The sequence below is a fragment of the Bombus flavifrons genome, chromosome 12, assembly GCF_040668555.2.
Source record: "Bombus flavifrons isolate JBK064 chromosome 12, iyBomFlav1_principal, whole genome shotgun sequence".
NCBI classification, from domain to species: domain Eukaryota; kingdom Metazoa; phylum Arthropoda; class Insecta; order Hymenoptera; family Apidae; genus Bombus; species Bombus flavifrons.
In genome coordinates this window covers 10,308,973-10,324,877 of record NC_138453.1, presented here as the reverse complement: position 1 = coordinate 10,324,877, position 15,905 = coordinate 10,308,973, and the positions used below count along the sequence as shown (strand labels likewise).

At 50.3% G+C, this 15,905-nt stretch overlaps 1 protein-coding gene across 1 annotated transcript in view; it reads left to right on the top strand.

Moving 5' to 3' along the window:
- LOC138185838 (zinc finger protein 845) overlaps positions 1-3,710 on the top strand; it is a 35,381-nt gene extending 31,671 nt beyond the window's left edge. Inside the window, exon 9 of the mRNA XM_069125133.1 lies at positions 3,450-3,710. Coding sequence (XP_068981234.1) covers positions 3,450-3,680 — 231 coding nt within the window. The 3' untranslated portion in view covers positions 3,681-3,710. The remainder of the gene's footprint in view (positions 1-3,449) is intronic.
- Positions 3,711-15,905: the final 12,195 nt, after the last annotated feature.

Here is a 15,905-nt window from a genome sequence, read left to right as displayed (position 1 = left end):
TTAACGTTTGGACCATGCCGCCGCCTCTGCCGCCACCGAGGCGCGATAAGATAACGAGTTAATTGTGCTCACTGGATGCCCACACACGCACGGCCCAGTCATACCGAGCGGCCGGTATGCTAATGCCCTTTGAAGCTTTAGTTAGGATGCGACTCGCATACGAGGGCTCCGTGTCTCTTTGATAGCGACATAAACTCATTCCAGTGGCTCTCAGCCTGGGATAACTTGAGCCAAGGTAATCTCGCGGCACGGAGAATTGCGAACGGTGTACGTCTTGCATCGATAATGATACAGCAGGTAGGCACTTCTGAATTGTATCGAGTCGTATGTAACTGTACGGAAGACGTGGCAGCTTCTGGGCTCGTTTTGCTCGTTTTCGTTCTTCCGGGGATACGATCGGTCGGCCGTTTCGCCGGTATCGTAATATTACGATTACGATCGGCAATCGAACGAACGATTAAATTCGTACCCGATCGGATTCGAGTTCGTACGTCAGGCACGAGATGAAAAATCGGGACGAGGATGTAAGAATCGATTTAGCTCGCGAACGATATCGAGTACGATGTTTATTTGCTGAGATTTCAAGCTGTTAACCGCGGAAGAACGAGTTAACTCGTCACCAGGATACTCCATCTCCTTCGATACAACGATTCTTTTATCTATGGCTCTTTCGTTTTTTAATCGGTCGTATCAACGACGTGACCGGAGTTAGATGGCGTTTATCGACTTTTAATTGGGATTATAGAAAATCTTCGTCAGCAAGTGATTCGTCCGTACGGAAGAAACGAAGCAGATCGATACTTTAACCCTTTTCGATCGACAGTGAAAGATGTTCTATCTTGTGAAGTAAACAAATGGATCGAACGAGACGCTTCTCGATTCGATGGGTTTTATACGAAATTAATAATAATATTAATTTCAACTATTTGAAGAAAACACGAACGAAATTGTTACTCGGATAGACGAAGGAAAAAAGAAGCAATCGCGAGAAGAACGGCAAGTGAATTTTTAATCGCTGTGTTCTTTTTTCGCTTAATTCGTGATATCATTAGGAAAAATTAGATTTCGCCTTGTCCGAGGTACTGTAGCTCTGCCTAACAACGCGGTGGTAGCGTTAATGATAATTCTCGAAGGCATTGGTTGGTTTAGGATTCGCTACGCGTTTCCACGCATCTCCTCTCATCTCCTCCCAACTGCCATCGTTTTTTATCTGCCTCTTCAATTTTCTTGCCGACTTGGCCCCCGCCCCACGGTAAGTAATGGCGAGTCGAAATAATAAAGATTTAATAATTCCCAGCGATCGAGCGTTTGTGGTAGGCGATCGAATGGAAGCGATACGATCGATTTATTCGGTATCTTGGGTGGAAATTTACCTGAAGGGATGGTTTCGGACGGGCTCGGATACGCAACGGGATAAACGTTGGCCGGAATTTATTAGTTATCGAGTAAAAAGTGGAAACGCGCATCCATTGGATATCTCATCGATAAAATCTTGATCTGGGTTAAAGATCCCGGCAGTTTGCGCTTACAATTTTACAATCCTCCTCGGTCAGCGGCCGGCCAACAGAATATCGAACGTTTCTTTTTCTCTCTCTTCCTTCCTGTATATTCGATAATTCCCATAGAAGTATTACATACGTATAAATATATATGCGTTATGTATATGTCTACGTATATACGTATATATACATATATACATACGTTAGGAGAAACATTTACGTTCGAGTTACGATACAGTAGTCTACAGGTAGAAGGAAATTAATATGACCCCGAACCGGCTGGAATCCCGAAAGAAATAAAGAAGAAGGAAGATAAAGCGCGGCGATTTGAAATCCTAGAACGAAGCCTCGTAAAACGGGGTATTCTACGGCCGGTAACATACAGACGAGCGTGTACGGTCTCGATGCAACAGAAAATTATATCCGAAGGAATCGGAATCGATCGGATTAATGAAAAGCGTATACTAGCGATTTGCGTGACGGCGCACACTTTCCGCGGGCTTGTAGAAAGCGTTTCGCGCGGAGGTGCACGACCGCCCATGACGGTGTGAACGGGTCTTTATCCGAGAGACCGTCACGGAGCGCTGCTCGTGCAGAAAGATTTACTTATGGGAAATTAAATTTGATGTTGCCGTTGCCATCAACGGCTCGTATAAGCCCGCCTGGTAGGAAGATGTTTACGACTACGGCCAGCTACTTAGCTCGAGAGGGTAAAGCGCCTTTAAATGCTCCATGGCATAGCCAATGAACGCGTCCGGTTTGCGGCAGACCGATTCTGGTCGCAGGTATTCACCGTCGACCGATACCAGCGAAAGATCGTCCTGAACGTTCCTCGACACCGAATCCAGACTCTCACTCCATCTCCAACGTCCTCGACTTCCCGAATGTCGCGCGTGTTCACGCTGCTGTTCACCTATCCGACCACGCCGTTTAATCCCGCGCCAATCTTTCCCGCTACGGTGACGTCCGGTGAAGCGATTCATCGTTTTGCTTTGCCTCTTCCTTTGCACTCTGTGTGCATCTTCGGTTCGATTTGTTGCGATCTAGTTTCGCTAGTTTTCAGTTTCACGCGTCTTTTAGATCCTCGTTGCATTATGCAGTGGCTACGAAAAGCATCTGCGCTTTCGTGGGAAATTTAAGATGCATACGACCATAAGACACGCGATATAGGGAAACTACGATATGTGCCAAATAAGATACTGATTGTAGTTTTCAGTGGATAACACGGACAGATGTTCGTCCGTTGGTCGAAGGAGGTTTTAAACGATCGAATTTCGGTAGTTTGCTTTGTGAGTAGAAACAGGAAAGAAACATTATGCAAACGTAAGTGTAAAAAGGTTACGCAAGAAATGCGGAAACTGATCAATTCGAGTTAGATGTTTGCGTCACTCTGCGAATTTGATGCTTATTTTGCTTCTCATCGTCGAATACTTTGTATCAGTTCTTGTCTCGAATCAATTCTTCCACGATATACTATCTATCAATAGCGTAAGATGCGACGATCTCGCGGGCCAAACGTTGCAACCTCCCCGATCAAACCATCTTTCATCATAGTATTCGTCGATTGTCTTTAGGTTTCATATGTCTCTTACAAGTCTTTTACAAAGCGTTCGCAAACGCAATTTCTTTTCTTGTTTCTATTCACGGAACGAACTGATGAAGTTTAATTATTATATACCTTGTCACTTTGTTATCGCGTTATCCTGAAATACCGTCCCTTCTTGGATTAAACGCGTCAGTGTCATTGAGAAGAAATCGTAATTTTCTGCATCAAAAAGCTCGCTGCACTATCACTGATCAATTTAATAAACGATAAAGCTCGCGATCTTCCTTCAGTTACGATACTAAAAGAGTATTGTCACCTACAAACTACTCGTAATCGAATCGTACAGCAAAGAGTTATATACCTCTGAATAATAACAAGGCTGATAGTAATGGTGTTTGTTGCAGGAAAACCTGAGGAAACACGTGTTGTCCACGAACTTGCATCCGGGCAAGACGATCTACGAATGCGACGTTTGCCAAGAAGACAACCCGGAGCCGTTCCAGACGAATTTCGCGAAAGAGCTTCGCGCGCATCTCTTGGATGTGCACAGCGACGCTTTTCCAACTCCTAACCACGCGAACGATTACGTGGTCGGGATTTTTAAGGTTCGACGAGACTGCGACGAGTCAAATTAAAAGCGTCGCAACCGTCGTTCGAATATATATCCCGCGAACATAGCGCACAGGACGTTGGTGGTATCGGCGTTGCTTCTCGTTGTTCGTGATCGTGCGAACCGGTAGGCCTGTACCGTGCCAGGAAATAGTTAAAGTGATGTACGGTCACGTGGCACGGTACGTACTTTGGACGCGTACACGACCGAATCTTTATGTCCCTAGCGTCGAGATATTACGAGAATCGCTCGAGTCCACCTGCTGATTTCTCGGATTCCTCGACGCGCCCGTATGCAGCAAGTACGTAAGTTTGCGAGTTGTCGTCATTGTATTGCGTTTCGCTTCGTCATACTCGTGTAACCGAAGTAGACGTATACCGTTCCATCGTTCATTAGAAATAAAGACAAACGTGACGAAGGAATTTACGAGGAACGGTTGGCGCGCGTTGGTCCCTCGCGACTAATCGTACTGTTTCACGTCTTTGCTTTACACGATATCGGGAACGCGGACAAGAGCGGATGAAAGTACCGAGGTGTACGAAAGAGAGAGAAAGAGGGAGAGGGAAGGAGAGAGAAGGGAATGGAACGAAACGAGACGAAACGGTCGTTGAAAAATTCATCGTGGCTGAAAGCCAGCGACGGACCACCTCGTGGATCGTCTTACAAGACGCGTTTCCGTCTTCGAGGGTCCTGATTGTGAGAAATGCATCGTGCTGTCGCGCGAGATAGGTGTCGTAAAGTATGCGGCCCTTGAGTTCTCCTGGGCAAAAAGGACGAGACCGAGCTGGAAAGACGGAGAGAGGAGAGAGAGCACGGGCGTCGTGAGCGCGAAGGATAATTTATTGACTAATTAACGAGGATGTCCTTCATTACGGGTCGAGCAGCAGTCGTGGTCGCTTGCTCTCGCTCGGAACCGGCATTATTTGGCGCCCGAATATTTACGACCGCGTCCTCCTTCTGCCCGTGGACCGGGCCCTCCGCCCCGATACCGATGCCGATGCCGATGCCGATGCCGATGCTGATGCCGATGCCGATGCTGCTCTGCTGCCTCTGTCCCCTGCTTGAGAAACACAAACCGTGAGGGAGAGGCCCGGGGTGGACAAGGAGAAGAGGAAAGAGCGCGCGGACCCATAACGACGTGTCCCGATCTTACGGCGATTCGGGGACTTGGAATTTCCTTGCCGATGGCGATCCTACGGTCTACTCCGACACACGAGCACGAAATTCGCGGGCGTTACTCTTCGGACAAAGGATCGCGCTTAAATCTTGCGAAACTCGCGCCGCTTCTCTCGCCGCGAGACCCGCGTCTAAATCGATTCAACAACCGAACCAGAGATTATCGAAACCACCGTGTGATCGCGGCACGATTCGCGTTACAGCTATTGGTAAACCTACGGCTAATGCAGAGGCGATTTATACGCGTATTAACTTTATTTCTGTCCGAGTATAACTCTGACAGGGTACACGCGGTGTCCTTATAACGGCCTCCCCTACAAATTTCGGAACGTACGTACATATATATTCTGCTTTAAGCGAGTATGGCATTAGCCAGAGTGTCGTTTACTCGGTCACGTAACTTTGAGTTAATCTTTGGAAACTTAGTACACGCTGCGAGTTCGTTCTCGCGAGTCTTTAAGCTGCGTCGCTCTTCTCGTCCACCGTTCGCGGCTAACGACTAACGTTCCGTTCGATGTTCGAAAAGCTAGCAGATATAAAGAGACCCGTAAGGAATCGAGTCTACGCGGGCAAAGAATCGTAAAAACTAGCGCGAAAAGGGAATGTACGAGGTCTGCGTGGCTGTCTTTTGAGAATCTTTATAGCGAGTTTATCACGGGGAACAAGGAAACCGATACGTAGAAAGAAAAAGTAACGCGAAATTAGTGTGAACTGCAAAGTGCTAAGAAGTCGCGACAGGATGGTTAGGTACACCGCTTAATGAAGATATAACGAGCCTGGCGCCCCGTGGGGTTGGCACGACGACGTCGGCACCGAGACGCCCCCCACCTTCATTCCCCAACGCGTCCTCGTCGTTTCTGCAGCAGCAGCCCCTTCTCGCAACGAGTCTGCGGGCCTCGGGTTACGCCAGAACACTCGTCCTCTTTACGATCTTAGCCGGGCAGCGTGGCTCGCGAAATTCCGCGGACTTTATTCCCCTAATTACACTCGGCAACTTATGTCACTGCCAGCCAGAGATTCCCCTCGCGATGTCGCTTCACCGCGTCATTTATTTAGACAGTTAATAACCTTCAACGGTTAGCTGCGTTAGCTGCGACTTTATGGATGCCGATAGTCATCGAACGATCCTGGTGATTAATCGTGATTGGCCGTGGCCGTGATTGGTCGGTCAGTTCGTCGAAAGCGGCTTCTCCGCGTTCTAAAAGCGAGCAGATTTTGTCGGTGTAGAGCGGCCGTGTCACCAGCCGCCACGTCTTATCTTATCCCGAAAAAAGCGCTATAAATTACGCTGTTCGAGTTCAATTTCGTAGGCAGTTCGGTTAATCGCGAGGTGATTGATCGTACCAAGGTTTATCCAGATGAATCCACGCAATACTTTCTACCGTGACAGCAGAGCTCTCGCATACGGCACTCGACGGTCTCGCCTTGCCTCTCCTCTTCTCCTCTTCTCTCCTTCTGTTTTCTCATCGTCTTCCTTTCTCCCCTCGTTCCCCTTTTTTTTTGTTCGTTCCTAAAGAAAGAACCGAGAGAGAAGAGAGGACCCTTACCCGTTACGATATTCGGTGTCCCAGAGTTCGCGAGGATTCGCTGGCATTCTATCCCGCGAAACGACGAACGGAGCGAGTGTGGAGGATCGAGGCGGAATGGGCCGAGGGCGGACGATATATTTTCCCTGGATGGCTCGGACACGGCCTCGCGTGTCTACACGCGTGAGCTCGATGCCACGTCGCGAAGAGACAGCGGGTGTCGGCCCGTACACGCACAAGCGCCGAAACGCCATCTTAATTATCGGCTGCGATTATTTATGTCGCGTCACACCGTCGCACCAAGACTCTCATAGCAGGTACCTACTCCTCGTGTTGTGCTTTGGCGAACCTCGATGACCGAACGCCCCCGGTCGTCGAGCGTTTCGACACCCGCGCTCCTTTCGACGGCCGTTCCTTCTTCCAGCGGACAACCGGTCGTCGGTTCTTCTCTTTCAGCCGTGAAATTTCGAAACGATCGCCAGGACGGAGGATCGCGCCAATTAATACCACGAATCCCGTATCGCGTGGAAGGGCCGCGTGGCTTGCGAGAAGGACGTTGCCGGAGACAGAGAGACACCGCGCGTAGGGAAGACGACGGAGGATAGGAGGAGGCGAGTTGCCAGGACTGGAAAAGGGGACCCACGGGGATTGATGGCCACCACCTTTAATGCCGTTTGTATGTAGCGGCGCGCGTAAGCGCCTCGCCTTACAGTAATTAGCTCAACAAACGCGCCACCCTGTCCCATCAATTGCTACCCTACGCTTTCGGTTCTCTTTCCTTCCCATTCCCTTTCCTTGCTCGCCTCCCTCTTGCTCTCACTCGCACTCTCTCTCTCTCTCTCTCTCTCTCTCTCTCACACTCTCTAAGACTCGCTTATACGCACGCAACTTCTGTAGCTCTTCGCCCTTACCCCTATACCGCAGAGTTTCTCTCTCTCTCTCTCTCTCTCTGTCGGTGCAGCAGTCTTGTTCTTCCGTGCTCTCCTTCTTTCTCTCTCCCAGTCTCTCGCTCGGGCTCGACACTCTCACGTATCTTGAATTAAACATTCGATGCCTCCTGTCTTGGCGGCGTGCGCGCAGCTCTTGCGTCGGGAATGCAAATGCAGAAACGTGGCTCGCTCGCGTGTGCGTAGATGCACGTACGAGCGAGCACACGGCCGGACGACCATGGTGAAGAGTAGGAAGGGGTGTTATCCTCGAGCGACGAATTAAAGGATACGCCGAAACCCGATTGAAAAACCACGATGCGCGCATTCGTGCGTGTATAGCAAGTTCGCGACTCCACGATCTTTACTCCCCACATCGACTCGCTTCACCGGGCGTCGTCGTATCTCCGCGATTTAAGACCACGTGTCGAAGCTCTCGCTTCGACGACCACGGCCACACCAATACGTGGAAACTTTTCATCCTACGGATTGCTTTTGTATATTACGAGCGAACGGACGAATCGCGCGGTGTAAATTACTGGGTAATCGTGGATTCGGGCACAAGAGCGACGAAGGTTTAAACCGGTTGCCTCGGTGGTTCGTGGAGTCACGCCACCGTTTAATAATCATTCTAGCGGTAACGCGAGCAACGCGATTATTGCACTCGCCTAGAACGCAGTGTCTCGTGCATGCCAGCGCGTACGTCCTGGCTACGCGAGTCTGCATCGACACCACCTACGCGATCCCTCCCCTCCCACAAAGAGGGAGCCATATTGCGTGGTCTTGATATTTACGATTGAAACAAATCAAACGTTATCAAGCATTCCGGGACGGTGATAAAGAACACAGAGGGGACGCGGAGGCATTTGCTGCTCCCAAGGGGGATGTCATCGGAAAATCTTCCTCCCGGCGTTCCCAGTTAACGCGCCGTCATATTTGCTCTATATCGTATCGATCTTGCCCGTTCTCGGCGATTACATCTTTCACCGTATATACCCACGTCGATACGAGTGAAACCATTGGCATCCTTTTAAATGAAAAACATACCGGCTAGCTTCGTCTGGGTTTATCCGATAGTAAGACTGCTAGATATCGTATCGATTCTAGGAAAGATCGGAAGTAACCGATAGCCGATAACGATAGATGTACGAGTAATAAAGAGCCGAAAAGGCGATTAGGTAAAGGAATCAGGTCTGAGTGATTATGTCTGATAAACGAGACTCGACCGTAGGGATAACGCTGTATCGCTGACTGTTTACGTTACATAAGTGCACTTGTACGTAAGTGAACTTTGATAATTGCCTACCTATGTAACGAAACGAACAGATTAATAAAAATCGACGTTACTCCGACTTGCCAAAAACTTGCACAAACAAAATTATGTGAAAGCAGTTACTGCCCTTGTCTCTGTCCCGTTAATCATCCTCGCAGCCTTTCGCTGCGTACGTCCTATACCTAATTGTCAGACGAACGAGAACGCGAGTGGCTAGTGGAAACGAGCAGGAATCGCCGAAACTGTGCGTGGCCTGGCGTTGGGCCCTTATAAATCCATCTTTCTTTTAAGGCCGAAGGTTCTCTACGTGGCCAACGTGGTGAGCCTTCTTCGGAGTCGCCAGGGAAGGAAATGAGGAGAAGGGTTTGGGGCGGTCAGGGAAAGGGGAACAGGGGGCTGGGGAGGGAAAGGGAAGGAAGGATGTGGCGTTCGGGTCCGTGGTGATTTAAGGGCGTCGCTTTACGTGTATCACACCGCGGCTCGTCCGTTACGAGAGACCACGAAGAAGACGAAGGTTCGGTGTTGTCTCTGGGACCGTTCATTCGTATCTATCTGAGAGCGTTCGTTTGTCTTGGTGAAGTAGCGCGAGACCATAGGTACATTCCGACAGATATAGCCTGGTTACACCACAGACCGCTGAAACACTGGGCCCAAACGATCCAGTTGAGTTGATTTGTGACTACCAGAGAATCGCGGTCGGATGCTTTATGAACCGATCAGCTTGCTTCGAGCGACCACCATATGGGCCCATAAACGTCACGGCTTTCGGGTAAGAGACGCAGCAACGGAAGAATGCGTTTCGTATTCGCGATCTCCTCGACTTTACGATCGATGCATCTTCGATCCATCTTGCGGGAAAAAAATATTAAAGAAACCAGGAACAGGAGAAACCTATTAGACTATAATTGGAAGTTCGATTTTAAAACCGTGAAAACCAACGGGATCATATTTGACGTAGAATTTCGTATAAAGTTTACGACCACGAGGGTAAGTGGAATATCTTTGGATTCGAATTAGGGCCAATTTAGCATCCTTGGCCGTGGTAAGTCTTCGCCACACGAAGTCGATAATCGTCGCCCGAGACAATTCCACGGTTCCTAGCGGGGAACGTTCCGCGACAGTCTCTGTGTTCGATAATATATGCGCCAAAGATTCAGCAGACGATTCGTAGTGCGATACCAGAAGCCGAAGGGGCTGACTGTTCGAGAGCGGTTAAGTTAGGTTAGTCCGGCTCGTCGGTAGAACGCGGATTTCTACGTAAACTCGCTCGGCAGATACGATCTGCGGGACCCTAGTGCGTCCGATCCTCGTGAACTTCGATGCTCGACCACCACCTTATACGTGTGCTCCACGTGTGTACAGTAACGTATCGGTTTAGGTCGCTCTCGGGACTCTGTACGCGACCCCGTATCCGTATCGCGATTCTAACGAATTCGATGTTACGCCAACTGGAAAAATCTGGCGGATTATCGCGGTTAACGACGTGGCGTTGGAATTTTCCCCGTAAAGGAAGATTTTCGGCAGCCGAGGCACGCGTTGCAACGCGTTGAAGAAAGACAGACAGCAGTCGGAGAAGGAGTGTGCGTCTTCTACAGGCAGAACGGTCACGATCTGTACGGCCTCCGCCCGTTGTCCGGGATCCAGAAGCAAGGAGGTAGTATCTTATTATCCTATACCGGCAACCACGGTGACAACCCTTATAAGGGCTGTCCGTGCTCCTTTTGCCGTACACGCGTGAGTTCGAGCCAGGTAGCAGCTACGCCGACGACAACGAGAGTAGTACGAACGAGAGTGCTGCGCTGGCTACAACCTCAGGCAAAAATTGCTATCCCCATTAACATCGCCGGTTTACAATGAGACTCGGTAACGAGCTATTATACCACGGACTACGTAAACTTTTCCTATAATCCAACCATCCAGCTTAATTCGAAATACGATCGGATCAAGTTGGACGAATAGCGATCGGATGCGGCGCGAACCAGTGTCTTTAAAATTTCGTGCTGCCAACGTTACGGTATTTCACGTTTTAACGATCGAACACTATCTTTCACGGGGGAACAATGTTCAAATAATACGCCGTCGATCCAATCTTACCTGAATTTATTTGATTTTGGAGGGTTGAACTCTACACCCTCTTCGTAATTTTAAACATATCAACCTTGCGCGATATCGAACTATCGAGAGATACTAAAACGCTGTTTGGGCTAACGGTTGAACACGTATATTACAGATTTAATTATCGTTAAACGCATTTTAGCAAATCCTGTACAGGTCGTCATCGCGAAATCGTAACGACGTCATGTTACGTTTTGCAACTGAATCTACGACTGTGTATCTATCGAATCCATAGAAGCAGGAGATTCGCGTTGATCGCGATGGTAATCGTGCGTGGACACTCGTTCGCCTGAATTTTACTTCCGTCCGATGGACGCAACGGCTGCGTCGTTTACGAAATGCGACAAGTCCGAGCGCGAAATTCCTTTCCCTCGTAGATCTCGCCGAATGACTCATTTCTCGCGTCCATTCCAGTTTCTTCCTCGAAGAGGACGATCCGCGAGTATTCGCATAAAAGACGAACGTCGATTATCCGTGCGTCTCCGGGATGACCTTGAACCTGCTGCCGCCGACTCGGGTCGACGTATATGCGAGCCGGTGTTTCTACTTTCTTGGGTGTTAATCACAGCCAAGGTCACCCAGGCTTCACTCGTATAGGTGAAAGAAGCTCGAGAGAACAGAAAGGCAGAAGAGAGAGAAGAAGAGGAGGGAGAAAAGGGGACAACAGAGGGGAAGGATCGACCAAGAATATACACCGAGTTCCTCACGGACACGCTGTTACGACGAACGGCCGATCCGTTACGTCGAACACTCTAAAGACCCACTTTAATCATGATCGCTGGAAAGATCGGTGCGATCGTGATCCATCGATCGCCCGGCCGGAACGTGTTTACGTGCTCGTTGGCGTCGTTACCTTATGCTAATCGATGCCTACACCTGTCGGGCGACGTGCTCCGACGTTTAAACGACTCCCCCGTCTGAATTATTCGCGGCCAAAACTGTCGTCGCTGTCTTCCTTTTTCCACTCGGCGCCTTCTTCGCTCCCTCTTTCTCTTCCTCGCCGTTCTCTTCCTCCTCTATCGCCTATTCCCTCGTCTTTTCTCGCCGCGCTAAGATTCGGCATGTTGTCGCGATAAACTATAACGACGAATGAAATAAAACTGGCCGGAACCGCACTGGTCGAGAGCGAAAGTATCCGAGACGGGTTACGTTGTCGGATCTTTCGAACGCGTTTCGACCGCTGAAAGAACGTGCCCCGACGCTAACGTTAACGTTATAAATAGATTATTATCGATAACGTCGATACGAGGGAACCGAGGTAATGGAAATTCGCGTGCAGCGACTAGGAGAGAGGTCGACAGAGTCGTCGAAACACGGGCGAAACGTAGGACAGGACAGGGGTTGAAGCGTCTCGAGCGACGTTTTAGTGCGGAGCGTTGCACCCGGACGATCTAATTTACGAAAGCGAACGGGGCGCGCGTGTTTGGAGAACGGCTCCGAAGCTAGCTTATCGGCTCGTTAGTTTTCGGTAGCCGAGCCGGCATTTAAACGAAGCATCCCGTGTGCTAGCCGCGAGAGAGGCAAGAGAGAACATCGAGGTGCCCGTTGGCTCGGTAATGATCCTTTCGTGGGTCATCAACGTTACCCTGGTGGACATGCATGTGCGGAGGCGAGTCCTACGGTATGGAGGGGTGGCAAGGAAGAGGGGTGGAACGGTGGCCGGTGCATTATATGCAGAACAGGGTGCACCATAGTGCGCCCGAGCCCAGTCAAGTGGCGAAGGGCGAGAAGGGAGAGCGAAGAAGAAGATGGGGGCCGCAGATAGGAGAGGGACGAAGGGGGAGACGACAGTGTGGCATTGCTAGGGTAAGGGGAAAAGAGAGGGAGAAAGTGAGCCAGGGACGAAAAGATAGAGATAGAGACGAAGATGGAGACGGAAGAAGAGGCGGAGGAGGACGTGGCGGAGGTGGGGAAGAGAAAGACGGAGGTAGCCACTGGGCAGTCTCCTCGTGCGAGGATTTATATCACGGTGCCTCTACTCGCACACAAACACGCCTGACTTATGCAAAACGAGAAGCCCACGTCCCCTTGCACCCAAATAAATGTCACCGGGAAACAAAAACGTTCCTCCTCCTGTCTTTTCTGGCCATAGGCCCGCGCGAGTTCGCGCAGACCCGTACCAACGACCATTCGGGTTCTGCATCGCGTACGACCCCTTCGTGCCTGCCTTCGTTCGTAGCCCGTTCTACGCACAGGCCGTTTCCACTCAAACGAGAAAGGGCCAACCATATTTCAGTGACGTCACTGGTACAAAAGCACGCGTGTGGAGGATGCGAGCCGCGCGACTCGCAATCTGGTAGGAGCGCCCCAGAACTCGCCGGATCTAGTCGCGCGCGGTGACAAAGCACCTGCTGTCCCTTCGTGCCACGTATTCCACTCCTTCGTTCTTCTCTTTCTTCGCGATCGCCTACTGCCCTTTCTCCTTCGACTCCATACAACCTTTTTCCTTTGCTCTTTTTCTTTCATCCGTTCCATGCCTATCCTCGTGCGTTCCTCGTCCACCTCCACCTCCTCCTCCTCCTCCTCCTCCTCCTCCTCCTCCCCTACGTCCCCACCTTTCAAGTTCTTCCTACACTCTCGCACCATCTTGTTCCTCGCTTGTACTCGTTGATCTTCGAGTATACGATCGTACTTTTATCTCGTAGGATTCGTGCGTCCTCGATGTCCTCGAGAATCGAGAAAGGAAAAAGGATGCTGACGAGGAAACGGAAGTGGAATCTCAGCGTACCTTTGGCGCCATCTTCCCGAAAGCTTGCCAACTGACGCATCTGTGGCGTACTCGCCTGATGTCCGGCCCTCTTTTACCGTAGGTAACTCCCACGTCGGTTTGCCCTCCGTTGCTCTTATTTTCTACTGGCTTTACCTGATTCTGACGGGCGATCGAACACCGACGTAAATATTGAGTATTTCTACGAAACGGCTGCCAAACCCAGTCGCATCTTCTCGCTTATCGACAGATTCGGGGAATACCTTTAGGGTAGCCTCTCCTCGCGTCGAGAATCAGATAAAGAATGCGATTTTACGTTATAACGCCTGCAACGGGGAAAGAGAGCGGCAAAGAGAGAGAGAAAGAGAGAGAAAGGTATCGTTCGAATTCGTGGATAGAAGTTGATTTCGCATGCGACCTTGCGGTCGACGTTGAAATAGGCGAGGAGAACGGTCGATTTACGCGACGAGAACTCTACGACAGCGCGTGATCGTGGAAAAATTTCGTCGTAGAGAAACGAGCGGCCGGATAGATGGGCGGACGAGAGGAACGAATGGTTCTAATGCGAGCGACGTGGACATCGCGAGGGCTCACGCGGTGTTTGGTCCGAGCCGGTGCATCGTCTGATGAAGATAACGCCAGCCTCCTTTGAATTACGAGCCAGGCCCGGTAATAATAAATTCCAGCAAACATTCATTTTCGTACACGCAACTTTATGTCGTCCTTAGCCGGACTAAGCGCTCTCCACCGATGTCATTTAGCATCCCGGTGATGGTCCTAATAGCCGGGTCCTCCCGGTTCAATGGACGGTCCTTTAGGATTTACAGTACACCACCGACCGCCGGTACATCTTGTCGATGATACTTTGTTTGCCCTCGCTGTCCGTTCCTCCTTTGCTTAAAAAGAACCTTCCGTGCCCGTTGCCCGAGCCAATATCTTCACGACGGCAGGTGTTTACCGTGTTTCGCATACTCTACAAACGTATCACCGGTACGGTTACTGCACCGGATAATCCAGCGTGGTAAAAGTGGCTGGTACGATATCGATGGAAATCCATTTTCCCAGTCGTGTACGTTCGACTTATTATGGTTTCGCGTAACCAAAGCATCGACGAACGTTTACCGGGTTCTCGGCTCGATTTCCAGACGAACGATCGGCTTTCGTTTCCACAGAAACACGGCTGGACGGAGGTCATGGGAGTTAGCCGAGGTCACGAAATCCTCGTTCTTAAGATCGTTAAGATTGAATTCTCTCTGTTCGGTGGTTGGTCGTGCATCGGCGGCAAAAAAGCAGCGGAGAAATGTTTTCGCACTAATTGGAGAGCAGTTATCGCGGTCAGAGCACGGAATCGTTTCCACGGAATCGTGGATCTAGCAGCACAGAGACCGTTCGGTAAGCTAGCCGTGCGCGCAATGAAAAGCGCAACGACGCCTCCCGGAGATAATGCCGATAAGAAGACGGCGGGGTTGGCGAGGGAGAAAGAAAGCCGGTCCTGATTTTAATTGAGCCCCCAAGAATTAAAAGAGAGATCTCGAGGATGCCGAAGGAGGAGAGCGCCAGGCGGCAACGGCGAACCAAGGTAGGAGGAAACGACAAGGAGGAAAGGAAAGAGGGAGTACAGGGCCAGAAAGCGTCGGGAACACCCGTGGCTACGGCCAATCGCCTCCGCGGATGGAGGCCTGGCACGATGGACGGACCAGAATTATGGGCTCCTCGCACGAGAATCGCGCGCAACCACTCGCGAGACGCTTCAGCTTTTGCGCCAAGTCGATTTACGTTCTCCACCGGATACTTCCGCCAAGATTGATCGATAAACGTCCTTCGGACGCTCGTTCCCCTCTCCTCTTTCCGAGTTTACACGGCGCATCCAGCCATCGTACAGGGGTGTGTTCGTTTCTTTGGTTTCTGTTGATCGATCGAGACGGTACGATGACACGACGAATGAATTTCGCGCGTATAGTTGTTGCAAAAGAAAAAAAAAAAAAAAAAAAGAAAAAAAATATACGTATAGGCGCGGATGAGATTTCGTTAACGAACCACAGAGACGGATGGGTAAACTGGCACGGGAGGATGTTGGTTGAAAATTAAAAGCGGCCTCGCACGCACGGTCAACGTTTTAAAGGCAAGTTACATCGCGCAGAAGAAAATGCAAAGTTACCGGGAAAGAGAGAGCAAAGCGATAAAGGAGGTCGCGAGCCGGGGCAATCCCGTCGAAACAAACGTTTTAATCCAGAAAACACGAGGGACTCTCGAGTGGAAGCAGTCTGGCGCGCGCGTGAATATCCCGGGGTAGATACGCGTGGGTGTTGGCGACGACGTATAATTTAAGGCTGCGAACGCAACGATTCAATTTCACAAGACCACGAAGTACGGCGCGGCGTATAAGCAAAACCAAGGTCCAGCGAGGAGGAAATAATCTCTTGATTTGTGCCGCGAATAAAATCACTCGATTCATTTTCGTCCGTGCTGGCCTTATCTCGGTGCACGCTGGGAAAACGATCGGAAGTCTGACGTTGCGGCACGTTTC